This window comes from Indicator indicator, chromosome 41 (assembly GCF_027791375.1).
Source record: "Indicator indicator isolate 239-I01 chromosome 41, UM_Iind_1.1, whole genome shotgun sequence".
Classification (NCBI taxonomy): domain Eukaryota; kingdom Metazoa; phylum Chordata; class Aves; order Piciformes; family Indicatoridae; genus Indicator; species Indicator indicator.
The window spans coordinates 562,967-578,025 of NC_072050.1; the positions used below are offsets into that span (position 1 = coordinate 562,967).

The following is a 15,059-nucleotide window of genomic DNA, read 5'->3' on the forward strand; positions in this document are numbered from 1 at the left end:
GCCTTGAAATATAGATAAGGGCGAGAGCAGCAGCGGCGCTCAAAGAGAGGCTGGGGAGGGAGCTGGGGGGCTGCTCAGCTGCAGCTTCTCCCTGCACAGCCCCCCTTGTGCCTCCCTCCCCGGGCTGGCCTGAGAACCCCCCCCAAACCCTCCTCTCCTGCCCCAAGGCTGCATCTTCTGCTGGGTGATAATGGGCAAGAGTGGGGAGATGCCCAGGCAGATTTGGGGGCTGAGCCTGGCATGTGTGGCACTACTGGGATGAGGGAATGGATCCCAGTGAATAGACATCCAGGAATATATCCCTGTGAATAGATCTCAGTGAATAGATTCCCATGACAGCTGAGCACAGCCTGGCTGGAGACCTGGTTGCTGGTTGGACTGGATGCTCCTGGAGGCCATTTCCAGCCCAAACAGTTCTGTGCTCCGATGAGACCCCAGCAATGGCAGGCAGCTCCTGCCCTGCTTCCAGCTCCACCAGCTCTGATCCATGCCTTAGTCTCCCACGGGAACACAGCCCCCCGCTCCCCCCGGCCCATCCAGCTGGCTCCTCCACCCCACACCCCCCTCAGGAAGAAGGTCACCGAGAGCAAAACCTGCCAGAGCAGTCCCAGCACCTGCCAGCTCCGGGGTGACAGTGATTGACGAGCCCGGGGCTGACAGAGCAGCATCCTGCACGCAGGAGCAGCTGGCAGGGCAGGCAGGGCAGGGCGGGCACCGGGGAGGTGCAGAGCCAGGAGCAGTCAGGCTGAGGGACAGGGAAGCAGGGGGGCAGGGGGGCTCGGGCAAGGAAAGGACAAGGAACATGTCAGTGATGGGGTCCCAGGGCTGAAGAGGTGCCAGCTGGCTCTGCTCACTGCTGCTGAGCTGTGCCATGGCCTGGCAGCTCACCCCGTTTGGAGAGATCCATCTCCATCACAGCTCCCTGCACAGGCAGGGTGCAGCCATGTTCAGCTCAGGGCATGGCAGAGGGCACGGTGGATGGGAGTGCGCAGTATGGAAGTGGTGTGTGGTGCTGGAGAGGTACATGGGCATAGGAGGAGTGCCAGAGGGGTACATGGGCACAGGAGGGGTACATAGGCACAGAAAGGTGCCAGGGTACAGGCAAGATGACAAGGCAGGAGCAGGAGGATGAGCAGGGGGGTGCCAGGGACCGCTGGCGCAGTCTCTGCCTTCTCTTCCCAGCCCGTGTGTGCTGGGGGCCACATCACCAAGACCCTGGGCTACCTGGAGCTGGGCACCTCCGGGCTCCTAAAGGATGTCCCTTACGGCAGACTGAAGCCCCCAGCGCTCGATGCTGGGAGGCTGATTCCAGCCGAGCTCCCCCGGGGCGCGGGGACCCCCTCGGGTGCGGCGCGGAGCCCCTGGGACTGGCAGAAGAACCAAACCGCCGGGGAGCTGCTGGGCGGCCGTGCCCGGCGCAAGCCGGCGCTCAAGTCCGGGCGCACCAAGAAGATCTTCGGCTGGGGAGATTTCTACTTCAACATCAAGACGCTCAAGTTCAGCCTGCTGGTGACCGGCAAGATCGTCGACCACATCAACGGCACCTTCAGCGTCTACTTCCGCCACAACTCCTCCAGCCTGGGCAACGTCTCGGTCAGCATCGTGCCTCCCTCCAAAGCCGTGGGGTTCGAGGTGCTGGTGCCCGGCCCCCTGGTGCCCCTCCCGCCCCCCCAGCAGAGCACCCTGCCCGAGGGGCGCCCGGCCAAGGCCCTCAACTGCCACGTGGAGTACGAGAAGACCAACCGGGCACGCAAGAACAAGCCTTGCCTGTACGACCCCTCCAAGGTCTGCTTCACGGAGCACACGCAGAGCCACGCCGCCTGGCTCTGCGCCAAGCCCTTCAAGGTCATCTGCATCTTCATCTCCTTCCTCAGCATCGACTACAAGCTGGTGCAGAAGGTCTGTCCCGACTACAACTTCCAGCACGACCACCCTTACTTTGGCTGAAGCTGCCAGAGCTGGGTGGAGGTTGGGGTCTCCTGCACCTTGTCCTCTGCTGGCCACCAGAGCTGGGGGCAGAGGGAGGCTGGGGTCTCCTGCACCTTGCCCTGGCTGCATGGTGCCCCCTCCCATTACCCCTGCACTGGGCTCCTCTTCATCACAGCAGCACTCCTGGGGTCAGGGATGGCCCACCCAGGGCACAGCTGGCACAGGGGGTCCTGGTCCTGACACTCACTGTGGCCACGCTCCTGTCCCTGCAGCTGGGTTGGAGGTGCAGGCACCAGGGGCTGGGGTCCCTGGGAGGGTATGGGTGACTCCGGGGGTGCAGTCCTGCATGATGGCATCAGCTGGGTGTGTGCCACCTCCAGGGTGGGCACAGGGGTGATTGTACTGGGGGGGGGGCTCCACCATGGTCATGGTGCTGGGGGGAAGCATCCCCTTACCCTGTATTTGGGAGGGGGGGGGGCACCTAGCCAAGTATTCTGAAGCTCTCCCCCCACCTCCAAGGGTGAGGCAGCTTTGGGGCTCCAAACCCCCCCAACGGAGCACCCCACACACACCGGAGGCCCCTGCCCAGATTCACCACCCCCAGGCCAGGTTTGCAGCCCCTGTCTCTAGTGCTGCCTGCACCCAACCCCCACCATGCAGAAAAGCCACATTGGGGGCAGGGACCTGGGGGTCGCTGGGGGCTGCCCCAACCCCCCCCCCCCTCCCAGGCAGGGCCACCTTCATATTTTTTTAAGAAAATTAAAATGGAAAAAAAGTGGAAAATAAAGGAAAACATTGAGACAAAAAAAAAAAAAAGAGGTGAAGTGTGCTGACCCCGGGACCCCCCCGCGGAGAGCCCGAGGGAGGGAGGGGACAGGGGGCAGAGATTGGGGTGCAGGGATGGGGGGGTCAGGGATGTGGGAGAGCCCCAAGGTGGGGACGTGGGGGACACGGATGGGGTGCAGGGGACAGGGATAGGAGTACGAGGGGACGGGAATTGGGGTGCGGGGTGCGGTCAGAGGCCGGGATGGATACTGGGGGGGGGTCATGGAGGGGGCACCCCAATTTAGCGGGGGATAACGGGGGGGCAGCTGCTGCACCTCCAGTTTCCCATCAGCCCCCGCGGTACCGGCGGCCCCTTGGCTCCGCCCCGGCGGCGCTCGTGCTGCCTCCCGAGGGGGGCGGGGCCGGGGCAGGGAGCGGGACCGGGACCGGGACCGGGGCCGGGACCGGGAGCCGGCCGGGACGCGCCTGCAGCGGGAACCGCGATGTGGCCGCTCCGCCTGGTCAGGGTGAGGCACGGAGCTGGGCAGGGGGTCCCGGTGCTCCGGGATGTGGGGGTCCCGGTATCCGCGGGGTGTCCCGGTGTCCCCAGGGCGTTCCAACGCCCGGAAGCGGGTTCCGGTAACTGGGAGATTCCCGGTCCCCGCAGTGTATCCCCGTCTCCACAGGGTATCCGGGTCCCCCGGGGCCTCTCGGTGCTCGTAGCGGGGTTCCGGTGCCCGTCGCGGAGCGGAATGGGGACGTGTGGAGGTTCCGGCTAACCACGAGGTCTGCCGGTGCCCGGTGGCCCGCTGCCTAAGTTCTCCCGGTTCCTCGCTTATCCCGGCATCCGCATCTCCTGTCCGGTGGGGGTCGGGGCAGTGATGCCCCCCCCAACCCCGGTCCCCGTCCCCGTGTCGTGCCCCCCCCCAGCCCGGCTGCCACCCCCCTGGACTTTGCATCCGTCCCAAAGTCCCCGGTACCGGGGCAATCACCGCCACCGACCTTAGCCCCAGCCGGGTGCCCACAGTCCCGCGGGTGATGCAATGAGGCAGTGGCGGTTACATCACCCGGACACCAGTTTGGCCCCCCCTCGGCTGATGGGAGCAGTGGGAGACCCCCCTCGTGTGCACGGTGCTGCTGGTGGGGGTGCTTCAGGGGGACCTCCGGAGCACCCCCCGGCAACACCCCCCCAGCAGCACCGTGCACAACCAGAAGGGTCCCCATGTGACCACCCTGGGGGGTGGCGCTGGGGCCTTGCTCCTGGCACTGTCACTCCGTGGTGTGGGAGGGTTCTGTAGGGGGTTCAGGGTCTTGTCACCCTCCCATCAATGTCCTCTGCAGGCCCTGCAGCGATGTGGTGGTCAGGTGGCCACGGGCAGCAGCCGGAGGGCACCGCATGGCACCGCTGCTGCAGCTGCCACTGGGCAGGTGCCAGGCTGGACGGGGCAGGAGAGCCTGGCAGAGAGCGACCCTGAGGTCTGGAGCCTGGTTCAGAAGGAGAAGGATCGGCAGTGCCGGGGGCTGGAGCTCATCGCCTCTGAGGTGGGGCCTGGGCTGCTTGGGACAGGGGGTGGTGGTGGTTCTGGGGCACCCCAGCTGAGGTGGGGGCTCTGCTGACCCAGCTCTGAGCCCCTTTTTGCCCCCCCAGAACTTCTGCAGCCGGGCAGCACTGGAGGCTCTGGGGTCCTGCCTCAACAACAAGTACTCAGAAGGGTACCCTGGAAAGAGGTAAGTGAGGAGCAGGTGCTAGGTGCCAGCTTGTATCCCTTGCCCTGTCCCTGGGCACCACTGAGCAGAGTGGCCCCAGCTTCTTTCCCCCCCACAGATCCTTTAGCTCTTGCTGAGCATTGCTCAGATCCCCTCTGGGGCTACTCTTCTCCAGGCTCTCAGCCCCAGGCCCCTCGCAGAGCTGCTCCAGACCCCTCAGCATCCTCCCAGCCTCCCCTGGGCTCTCCCTGGCAGTCCCTCTGCTTCTGGGGGGCCCAGGGCTGGACCCTGTCACCAGTTCCCTTCTGCTGCAGGTACTATGGTGGAGCAGAGGTGGTGGATCAGATCGAGCTGCTGTGCGAGCAGAGGGCTCTGGAGGCCTTCGACCTGGACCCTGCCCTCTGGGGGGTCAACGTCCAGCCCTACTCGGGGTCCCCGGCCAACTTCGCAGCCTACACAGCCCTGCTGCAGCCCCACGACCGCCTGATGGGACTGGACCTGCCCGACGGGGGCCAGTGCGTGGGGGGCTGGGGGAGCCTGCAGCCCTCTGTGTCCTGGGGAGCCCAGCCTCACTCTGCCCCACTCTGTCCTCTCCTGCAGCCTCACCCACGGCTACATGTCGGACACCAAGAGGGTCTCGGCCACATCCATCTTCTTCGAGTCCATGCCCTACAAACTCAACGTGAGCCACAGAGCGGGGCAGGAGGGGGGCTGCTGGCCAAGCTGCTGACCCAGTGGTGCCCCTGAGGTGCCCAAGCTGCTCTGCCATCCCCTGCCGTCCCCTCCCAGTGTCCTCACCTCCATCCCCTTCCCAATGTCTGTGCCAGTGCCAGGGAGGGCTTGAGAGCCATACATGCTGTGCTAGGAGCTGGGGTCAGAGGCGGTGCACATGCCCCAGCAAGCTGTCTGTCTGTCTGTCTGTCTGTCCCTCACAGCCAGCCACGGGGCTGATTGACTACGAGCAGCTGGAGCTGACTGCGAGGCTCTTCCGTCCCCGCCTGGTCGTCGCTGGCACCAGCGCCTACGCCAGGCTCATCGACTACGCTCGCATGAAGAAGGTTGGTGCTGGGCTCCATCACCCTCTGCAGCAGCTCCTGGGTGGTCACAGCCTGCTCCTGGCCATGGGGACAGCTGTGACCTGTGGTGCCCCCCCGCCAGGTGTGTGAGGAGGTGAAGGCGTACCTGCTGGCAGACATGGCACACATCAGTGGGCTGGTGGCAGCCAAGGTCATCCCTTCGCCATTTGAGCACGCAGACCTGGTCACCAGCACCACACACAAGACCCTGCGCGGTGCCAGGTGAGGCTGTGCCCTGCTGCCCCCTCCCTCAGAGGATGCCACATGTTCACAGGGCAGATGTGGCATTTCTGGGGCGCAAATGTGGCATTTCTGGGGCTGGAGCTGAGCAGGAGGGACCTGCAGGAGGGTCTGTGGGAGGGTGGCAGTGGTATTGGTGCTGTCCCATGGTGCCAAGGAGCAAAGCCCTGGCTGTGGGGCAGGGGCACGCAGGAGGAGCAGTGCCAGCTGTCTCTTGCCACCAGGTCAGGGCTGATCTTCTACCGCAAGGGCGTGCGCTGGGTGGACAAGAAGGGTGGCAAGGAGACCCTCTACGACCTGGAGGACAGAATCAACTTTGCTGTCTTCCCCTCACTGCAGGGGGGGCCCCACAACCATGCCATAGCTGCCGTGGCCGTGGCCCTCAAGCAGGTCTGTGCCAGGCTGGTGGGCTCAGGGCTGGGGGGGACCCAGGCTCTGCAATGACGTGGTGCCCCCTCGCAGGCCAGCTCGCCAGCATTCCAGCAGTACTGCCAGCAGGTCCTGAGGAATGCCAAAGCCATGGCACAGGCCCTGCTCCAGCGTGGGTACACCCTGGTGTCAGGTAGTGCCCCCTTCCCTGCACCTCTGGGGAGGGGGGAGGCTGCAGCAGGTCACAAGTGGCACCGCTGGTTCTTCGTTCCCCCTGGGGAGTGCAGGTGGGGTGGAGGGCAGAGGATGGGGGTGCAAGGCAGGGCAGGGCCTGGGAGGTAGACTAGGGGTGGCAGGGAAGGGGTTGGGATGTGGCAGGGAGGAGAAGGGGTGCTGGGGCTCCTCACCCCCTTCCTTTGCCCCCCCAGGTGGCACCGACAACCACCTGGTGCTGGTGGACCTGCGGCCGAAGGGCATCGACGGGGCACGGGCAGAGCGGGTGCTGGAGCTCGTCTCCATCACTGCCAACAAGAACACCTGCCCCGGGGACCGCAGCGCGCTGACGCCGGGGGGGCTGCGCCTGGGTGAGGCTTGGGGGGTGGTCTGCCTGCCCCCACCCTGCCCCTTCCCTTGGGGGGGTCCCCAGCCTTCCCCCTGGGGCATCCCTGCTTAGTTCCTCCCCTGCCTGACGGCTCCAGGTGGGAATTTGGAGCTGGTTCCTAGCTCAGACTGGGCACAGGGTGGTGCCATGGGGGTCAGGACCTGGGGAGCCCTGTGGTGGGGTTGGTTTCTGTGCCCCCCTCCAAGCAGATTCTGTCCCCTGATGGTCTTTGTCCCACAGGTGCCCCTGCCCTGACCTCTCGCCACTTCCGTGAGGAAGACTTCCAGAAGGTTGTGGCCTTCATCGATGAGGGCATCAACCTGGCACTGGACGTCAAGAGCAAAACCAGTGAGTGAACTGGAGTGGGGTCCCCCATTTCCCCCCCTTCTTGGAGTTTGGGGTTGCAGGGACTGTGCCCCAAGCCGCTGCCACCTCCCCCTTTGCAATCCTAGAGGTTGGTGTAGCCCTCTGGGATCATTGACTCCTCCCAGCCCTGTTCCCCAGACCCCTCCCCAGCTCCATTGCCCTTCTCTGGCCCTGCTCCAGCCCTCAATGTCTTTCTGGCAGTGAGAAGCCCAAACCTGACCCCAGGCTTCCATCCGTGGCCTCCCCAGTGCCCAGGCAAGCTGCCCCAGTGCCCTCACCCTCTGCCTCCTTGTGCCCAGGCAAGCTGCAGGACTTCAAGAGCTTCCTGCTGCAGGACCCAGAGACGCAGCAGCGCCTGGCCCAGCTGCGGCAGCGCGTGGAGACCTTCGCCCGAGGCTTCCCCATGCCAGGCTTCAGCGACCACTGAGCACAGCCTGGCACCGCCTGGGGGGCAAAGGGGGGGCCTCACACCCCCCCTCTGCCTTCTCCACAGCCCTTCATCATCGTCACCAGCACCTTTCGGATTCCAGGGTGGGGTACAGCCCCCCCCCATCCTGCTGTCAGTGTTAGGGGACAGAGATCCCCCCAGGGAGATGCTGCTGGGGGAGGGTCCGGTCCTGGCTCCAGCCTTGTCCCCTCTGTCCCAGCTCTGCACTTTTCTACCTGGGGGAGGAGGGGGGGGGGGGCAGTAATAAAAGTGTGTCAGAAGCTGGTGGCACAGAGATCTGTGTGTGCTGAGCTGGGGTGGGATGGGGACAGTGTCCTTGGAGACAATGCTGGGGGTGGGGTGGGCACAGAGCTCTGTGTCTCACTGCCCATGGTCATGCCTCTGGCTGGGATGGATTTTGGGGGTGGGGGCTGTGGCCTGGCTGCTCTCTCAGCTGTCAGATGCAGACCCACCCCCCACTGGCCAGACCCCTGTTGCTCCCTGTGGCCCTGCCAGACTCTGGCATTGCAGCACATCCACCCTGGCACATTGCCCTGGCACGTTGCCCTGGCACACCCCTCCTGTCACACCCCCTGGCACACCCCTCCTGGCACACCCCCACTGGCACATTCCCACTCTTTCAGGTCATCTGGCCACGAGTTCCTGACATGGCTTTGGCCAAACCAAACAGCACCAGGCAGGATTTACTCCCCCACGCCTGTGGTAAAGGCCAAGCTTCTGCCCCACGCCTGTGACTCCCCACTGGCCCCAGAGGCCTCTTTTCCTCTCTAGGGGGGCTGGGTAGGGAGCAGGGTGGTCCCCAGGCAGCCCTTGGAGCGTGGGAGAGTGGAAATGCTGCTTCCAGCAGGCTGGGAACCCCCAGCCCAGCCCTCCCGGGGTGGGGGCACAATGTCCCCTGTGTTTATAAGCCTGGGAAGTGACACTCAGCCTCCCCCCTGCCCTGTGCCCCTCCCCCCCCCCCCCCCCCCATTAATTGCTGTCCCATGACACCATGCAGTGTGGGGGGGTCATGTGGCATCCACAGGGATGTGTTTATTGGGGGGGGGGGATACAGCCCCAAGGTTTGGGGGTGCTGAGAGAGCAGATGTGTGTGGTGACTGCCATGGAGCTGGGAGGGGTGCAGTTGGAGCTGCGGGGGTGCTCGGGGTGGGGGGGTGTACATTTTTCTGTGCCCCAGCACATCCTCGGGATGGGGGGGGAGCAGCTCAGAAACTGGGACGCTCCTTCTTGAGATTCTTGTAGTCAGTGGAAATTGCCAGAAACTGGAGGGGGAGGTGGGGGTGAGAGGGGGTCGTGTACCCCCCCCCCCCCCCAACCCCAGCCATCAATGCAGCCTGACCTCAGCTGTGGGGTGTGAGGAAGTCAGCATTCAGCCCCCCCCAGACTCTGGGCACACAGAGGGCTCAGGGTGATGCCCCCTCTACCCCTTCCCCAGGGAAGATGCCCTGAAGGTTCCCCTCTCCCACCCCCCCATAGTGCCAGGACCCCTTCACCCAGGGCTCACTTTGTACTGGTCCGTGGGGCTCAGCTTATTCCAGGGCTCAGGATTATTTTTTCGGTCCCAGCTGCAAGAGGGGGTGGGGGTGACACCATCAGCACCTGCAAGGGGGTGTGGGGGTAGACATTCCCCTCCCCCATTTTACCCCCAGTAGCGCCCCCAGCCCCAGCTCCCTGCAAAAATAACCCCAGATGCCGTCACACCCCACTCCCCTCCAGTTCTGCCGGGGTTGGCAGGTTGGGGGGGGGCTCTTACCAGGTCCCTCCAAGTCCCTCCCCATCCCAGGATGCGGAACTGGGGCAGGGGGAGGGCAGGCAGGATCCCCATGGGGCTGCTCCCAGAGCATCCCAATCCTGGCTGTGCCACAGCCGTGGCCTGACTGAGCCAAACCGCAGCCTGGCAGCCGCCCTGGCTCAAGGCTGGCCCGAAGTGTACGTGCAGGGGTGCACATCGGCCTGCCCCCCCCCTCCCCCCCCCCCGGCCAGCGCGGCTGCGGGCACTGCCCTGCTGCACCCCAGCCCGGCTGGGGGGCACTGTCTGCTCTGCCCCTCTCCTCTGGCCCCAAAGCCTCCCCAAGCCCCAGCGCCACCCGCCCCGGGTGCAAGGGTTGGAACGTGGAAGGGCTGGGATTGTACAAGGGTTGGGAGCGTGCAAGGGTTGGGAGTGTGCAAGGGTTGGGAGTGTCCAAGGGTTGGGAATGTGCAAGGATTGGGAATGTGCAAGGATTGAGAACATGCAAGGCCAGCCCGGGCTGGCTGCTGCCGGCTGGATGGAGCCTTCCCACGGAGGACTCATCCCGTCCTGTCCCGTCCTGTCCCGGGAGGGGCCGTGGAAGGGCAGCGAAGCCGTGGGATGGGTCCCCGGAGGGAGCGGCTCCTGCCTGCCCCTCTCCCGTCCCCCTGCAATCCTCCGGCGCTGGCCAAGAGCAGAATTTTCCATCTGGGAAGCGGCGTGCGTGTGTGCGAGCACGGCCGAGACGAAGCGGGGGGCCTGGGGGGGGGGGTTGTGCTGCCAGGGCAGACCCCTGGAGCTGGTTAATGGCACTGACGGCCTGGAGGCTGCTGCTGTGCCCCCCCCTCACACGTACGCACTCCTGCACCGGCACCATCAAAGCCGAGGTGCCAGGATGCGCTGATTGCTGAGCTAAGTAGCCTGGGCAGCTGGTGGCAAATCGAATCAATGAGCACTTTACTGGGAGCAAACAATTCCTGGAGCTGCCCCGGGGACCCTGGGGCTATGAAGGGCTGTGGGGAGCTGTTGGGAGCGTGGAGCTGTGGGGGCCATGAGGCTACCGGGGAAAAACCAGCTCCCGTGGCACAGTGTCCTGTGCCAATCCATCCCTCTGCCCGCAGCCTGCCAGCCTCACGCCTCCTCCCCTTCTCCATTCATCCTTGCAGGCTGCTCTGTGTCCATCCACCCCTTCCATCCTTCTCTCCCTCGCTCTTTCTCTCCCCATTCCTTCTCCATCCCTCCATGCATCCTGCTGGATTCCCATTCCTCTGTTCCCTCTCTCCCTGCATTCCTTCCCCGGTTCCATCGTTCTCGTTCTGCTTTTATCTTCCTTGTCACCAACCCATCCGTCCTTGTCACCTGCTGTGTCCCCACCTCCACAAAGGTGTCACAGTGTGCCTTGGCACCCTCTGCACCCCAATATCCGCTTGCTGCCACTGGGCATCAAACCCTCAGTTGCAGGGGCATGGGGCCGTGTGCCCAAGGGTGCAGGATGTCCATGGCCATGAGGTGGGTGTCTAAGGGGTGCCCAGTGGCATGGGTGCCCAAGGGATGCCCAGAGGTGCAGAGTGGGTGCTTGAGGGGCTCAGAGTGGGTACTCAAGAGGTGTCCATGAGCACCCCAAGCCATACCTGACATCAGGGCTGTACAGGGCCAGCCTCAGCAAGTAGAGGACAGCACTGCCCATGCCAATGCTGATGAAGCCAATGAGGGGAATGAGCTGCAGAGAGAGGAGGGGGGGGGAGAGAGAGAGAAAGAGAGAGAGAAAAATGAAAAATACCCCAATAAAATGAATATTTATCAGGGCGACCGGAGAGTGAAAGGGAGAGCTGACACCCCGGGAGATTTACAGGGGAAATATGGCAGAGCAATCCTGTAGCCAGGCTGCAGTACACAGTGTAGCTGTCAGCTTGAGTGACTGAATTAAAAGAGGGAGAGAAAAATCGGCTCGTGCTGGAGAGGAATTGGATTTGGAATGAGGAATCGCTGCCTGCTGCTGCCCCAGCACCCATGCTGCCTGGCACAGCTGGGGGCGAGGGGCTGGGGGTCCCCTTCCTGGTGCCTGTGGTGCCCACTGGTCATGGGTTGAGCCTCTGCCAATGACTCCTCCACCAATGATTCCTCCCCAAGGGGGGAATGGAGCCCGGGCCACACTGCCCACCCCAGCAGGTTTTCCGTCCCCACCCGCAGACACTGCACCCCCAACACCCCGATGAGGAGGGGTCCATTTATCACCCCCTGAGCCCCCACCAGGGATGGAATGGGATGCACCAGGACTGGGCATCACACCAGTGGCCGAGCAGCTGGGTCCAGAGCAAGTCTGGGGGACGTGGTGCCAGCATAGCATGGGGGGCACTCAGTGCCCGCCCCCCAGCAGCCATCCTTGCAAGCAGGAGATGTTCTCTCCCCCCCCCCCACGCACACCAGGGCTCCGATCACCTTCGCAGGGCCACCAGCTCCATCTTCTCATCTCTCCTCCTGCTGCCAATCCCTCAGTGCCCAGGAGGACGTGGCCTCAATTCCGAGGCTGCCTTGACCTCCCCTAAATTACCACAGCCCCCCCACTCCCCCCATGCCAGGGAAGGCAGCCTGAGCCTAATGAATCTCTCGCCAAGCTGTGCCCCTGGGAGGGCGAACGCGGCCGGGGCCGCTCCGTGCCCATTAGCGGGAAGCGGGGCCGGCGGCGAGTCGCGCGGCTTCCATTGCCACTCCCTGAGTGCCCCCCGGGTTAGATTTGCAGCGCTGCTCCTTAGCGTGAGCACTAAAAAAACATCTCCAAGCACTATGCTGGGACTCAGTTTCCCCACTTGGATGAGAGCAAGGTGGGGGCGACTATAAACCACGACAAAAAGAGGACCATGGAATGGTTTAGGTTGGAAGGGACCTTAAAGAGCATCCAGTTCCACCCCCCCCACCATGGCCAGGGACCCCTCCCACCAACCCAGGGTGATCGAGGTCTCATCCAGCCTGGCTTTGAACACCTCCAGGGAGGAGGCAGCCACAGCCTCCCCGTTCCAGTGTCTCCCCACCCTCCCTGTCGAGCCCAGCAGCTCTCTGCGCTGTGCCAGCTGATGGAGCGCCAGGCAGGTGCCAGCACCAGCCTGGGAGGTTGGAGACATCAGTGGCTAATGATCTTCTGCGCCGTGTGCGGCCAGGTGCCAGGAGGATCTGGCAGTAGCTCCTGCCCAGCCGCTCCTGCTAATCAAGACGAGCTCCGCAGCGCCGGGAATTGCGCCGGGAATTGCGGTGTCTGCTGGAGGAGATCTGGGGCGATAGGTTCAGTCTCACCATCTGCTGCTGACACCTTCTGGGTAATTAATGCCTGGGAAGAATTAAGGGTAAGGGGGAGCCGGGGAAGCAGCTCCTGCGGCAGCAGAGGGGCTCTGGAGCTGCAGCCTCCCCCCGCCCCAGGCACACAAATAAACAAGATGCCTGGAGAGCTCGACCCGAAGCCTGGAGGGAGTCACAGTGCTGCTGCTGTCTGAGTGCAGCATTTGCCTCCTGATTCACTTGTGGGGACCTCATGGGAGTGAGGTCAGAGCTGCCCTGCTCCCCAGGGACCCCCTGGTCCCACCACAGCCCCATCACCACCACTGACAGTGAGCTGGCACCAGCTGTGCCAGGGGGAGGATCTGATTCTATGTTCCCACTCTTCTGGCTACAAAAACAGCAGGAAGGACAAAACCACCCAGTGAGGAGGGGGCTCTGTGCCTGGGCAGGATAGGACCCTCATGCCAGGGTGAGGTCCCTCGGCAGAGGACCACATGCTGAGGTGAGTGGATGATGTGATACAGTGCTGAGCTCTGCCCAGTGCCCAAAAGGTGCCCACTGAGCAGTGCACCCACCACCCCCAGACCATCATGCCAGGCAGGTTCTTGTCCTGCCAAGGCTCCTGTGATCGCCCAGCGGTGCTGCACCTCCCTGCCTGGGGCATCCATCACTGCCAGGTGGGCAGGCAGCCGGGCATGCTGTGCTGAGAGGGCCTCTTGCCAGGTGGAAGTGCTGATGTGCCCACCCCCAGCATGAGCTGCAGCTGATGGTGTGTGATGGATGGCACAAGAACTGCCCCAGCACTAATCCTGCTGAGCATCACTGGGCACTTGCCAGGCACTCAGCACCCCCACCCCCACCCTTTACACAGACTGTTTGGGGTCTCTCTGTGCCCCCTTCCTGCCCACGGCACACACAGCCCTTTCTTTGGCAGCTGGGAAAACCGTGGTGGCATGGAGCCCCAAATCCCCTGTTCTGCACCCAGCAACATGCAGCAGTGCCCCGAGGAGAGCACAGCAGCCTGCCCTGTGCTGTCTGTCCATCCATCCACACCCAGGCACCCTGGGGACCCATCTGCCCTGTGCCTGGGCTGCTGGCAGAGGGCAGAAGTCTGCCTTTCGCTGGAACAGCCCTGCCCAGGGCTCCTCCTGCTCCAGCCCTGGATCCCTCCCCACTTCCAGAGCCCTCTGCTGAGCCAAGCGTCCGCCTGTCCTGCTGCCCAGCCGCGGCTCAGCATCCTCTCCAGCCTGGCTGCTCTGCCCAGCCCAAACCAGCTGCCAGCAGCTTACGTGAAAGCCTGCAGCTCCTCAACCCTCCCAGGCCACCACCCCTGCCTGGGCTCCAGGGAGGGCACTGAGCAGTGGGGACAAGCAAGGGGAAGAACTGGGGACCCCCTGGCAAGGGTTGGGTCCCTGCTGCTGCAGGAGGGGATCCAGAGGCTCCTCTGGGCAGGGCAGGACACTCACCCAGCTGCCACCATCGCTGAGGGTCTCTCATTTGTGGGGGTTTCAGCAGCTACAAACAAAACCCTGAGCTTGGGGTGCTGAGGGCAGGGGATGGGGACAGATCAGAGCTGGAAGGCCAGATCAGAGCTGGAAGGACAGCTGGGAGTTGACACTTCCAAGCTGGGGCTAGCAGATAAGTGAGGAAGGGGCTCGATCTCCATTCCCACCCTCCCAAATGTGCCCCCCAAGCAGGGTGTGGTAGCAGGAGGACACGGAGCAGAATCCTTCACCCAAGCAGCTGCCAGCAGACGTGGTCAGGGTAAGTCAGCCTGGGTGTCAGCCTCGACATGCCCAAAGCCCAGCCTGGCTCAGAAAAGGAGCCCTGGCCCCTCGGGTCAGGGTGGTCTCAGCTTTCCTCAGTAAAGGAGGGTTAGGGACCCCCGAACCATCCAGCTCCCCTGAGGGATGCTGCAAGAGCCATGAGAGTGGCATGAAGAGGACACTGCAAGCAGGGGCAGCTGGGAAGGGACAGTCAGGGCACAGGGAGATGGACTGGGAGGATGAGAAGTGGTTTGGGGAATGGGAGGAAGAGGGGAAAGGTGGAGGGCACACACGGCAGACGAAGGAGGAATGGGGGGGTGGGAAGGAAGGAGAAGAATGTGGAGAAGAACAAGATCCCCAGGGCACAGGGTGGGAGAAGGGCAAGGATGAGCCTGGAGGGATGGGTGCTGTGGGGTCCCTGGGAGGAGGAGAGGGGCAAAGGGTTGGGGAGCAATGCGGGGGTCCCTGGAGGGGTGCGGGGTGACTCACTCCGGGGTGCCGCTTGACATGCCGGGAGAACATAGCTCCGAGCAGGGGACCCTTCATGGCGAGGGGCGGGCAAGGTCCGGCTGCCGTGGCAGGTTCCCGAGTGCCGTCCGAGGATGGAGTCTGGGCAGGAGACGCGAGGGAGGCGTCTGCAGAGGGGCTGGGAGGGACGGGGCGGGACGGGACCAGCATCCCGGCCCAGGGAAGCTGCTGGCTGGACTGCGAGAGGGAGGCTGAGGTGAGATCCTGAGCCTGCTGCACCTGACCCCGTGGCGAGCCCCAGCGACTGGGTCAGCGACCAGCTTTG

General features: G+C 64.0%; 3 protein-coding genes across 3 annotated transcripts; 2 read left to right on the top strand and 1 right to left on the bottom strand.

Moving 5' to 3' along the window:
• Nucleotides 1-993: 993 nt before the first annotated feature.
• On the top strand, nt 994-1,947 carry NXPH4 (neurexophilin 4). The gene is made up of 2 exons (XM_054397082.1): nt 994-1,020; nt 1,183-1,947. Exons 1-2 carry the CDS (start codon nt 994-996, stop codon nt 1,945-1,947), a joined length of 792 nt encoding a protein of 263 aa, XP_054253057.1.
• Nucleotides 1,948-3,197: 1,250 nt separating this feature from the next.
• Nucleotides 3,198-7,480, top strand: SHMT2 (serine hydroxymethyltransferase 2). Its single transcript, XM_054397094.1, has 12 exons — nt 3,198-3,221; nt 4,036-4,236; nt 4,343-4,422; nt 4,716-4,916; nt 5,002-5,083; nt 5,337-5,459; nt 5,560-5,699; nt 5,942-6,107; nt 6,180-6,279; nt 6,515-6,670; nt 6,928-7,035; nt 7,353-7,480. The coding sequence occupies exons 1-12, from the start codon at nt 3,198-3,200 to the stop codon at nt 7,478-7,480; spliced, it is 1,509 nt and encodes a 502-aa protein (XP_054253069.1).
• Nucleotides 7,481-8,706: 1,226 nt separating this feature from the next.
• NDUFA4L2 (NDUFA4 mitochondrial complex associated like 2) lies at nt 8,707-14,812 on the bottom strand. The gene is made up of 4 exons (XM_054397129.1): nt 14,756-14,812; nt 10,862-10,950; nt 9,006-9,066; nt 8,707-8,763 (listed from the first exon to the last, which is right to left on the bottom strand). Exons 1-4 carry the CDS (start codon nt 14,810-14,812, stop codon nt 8,707-8,709), a joined length of 264 nt encoding a protein of 87 aa, XP_054253104.1.
• Nucleotides 14,813-15,059: the final 247 nt, after the last annotated feature.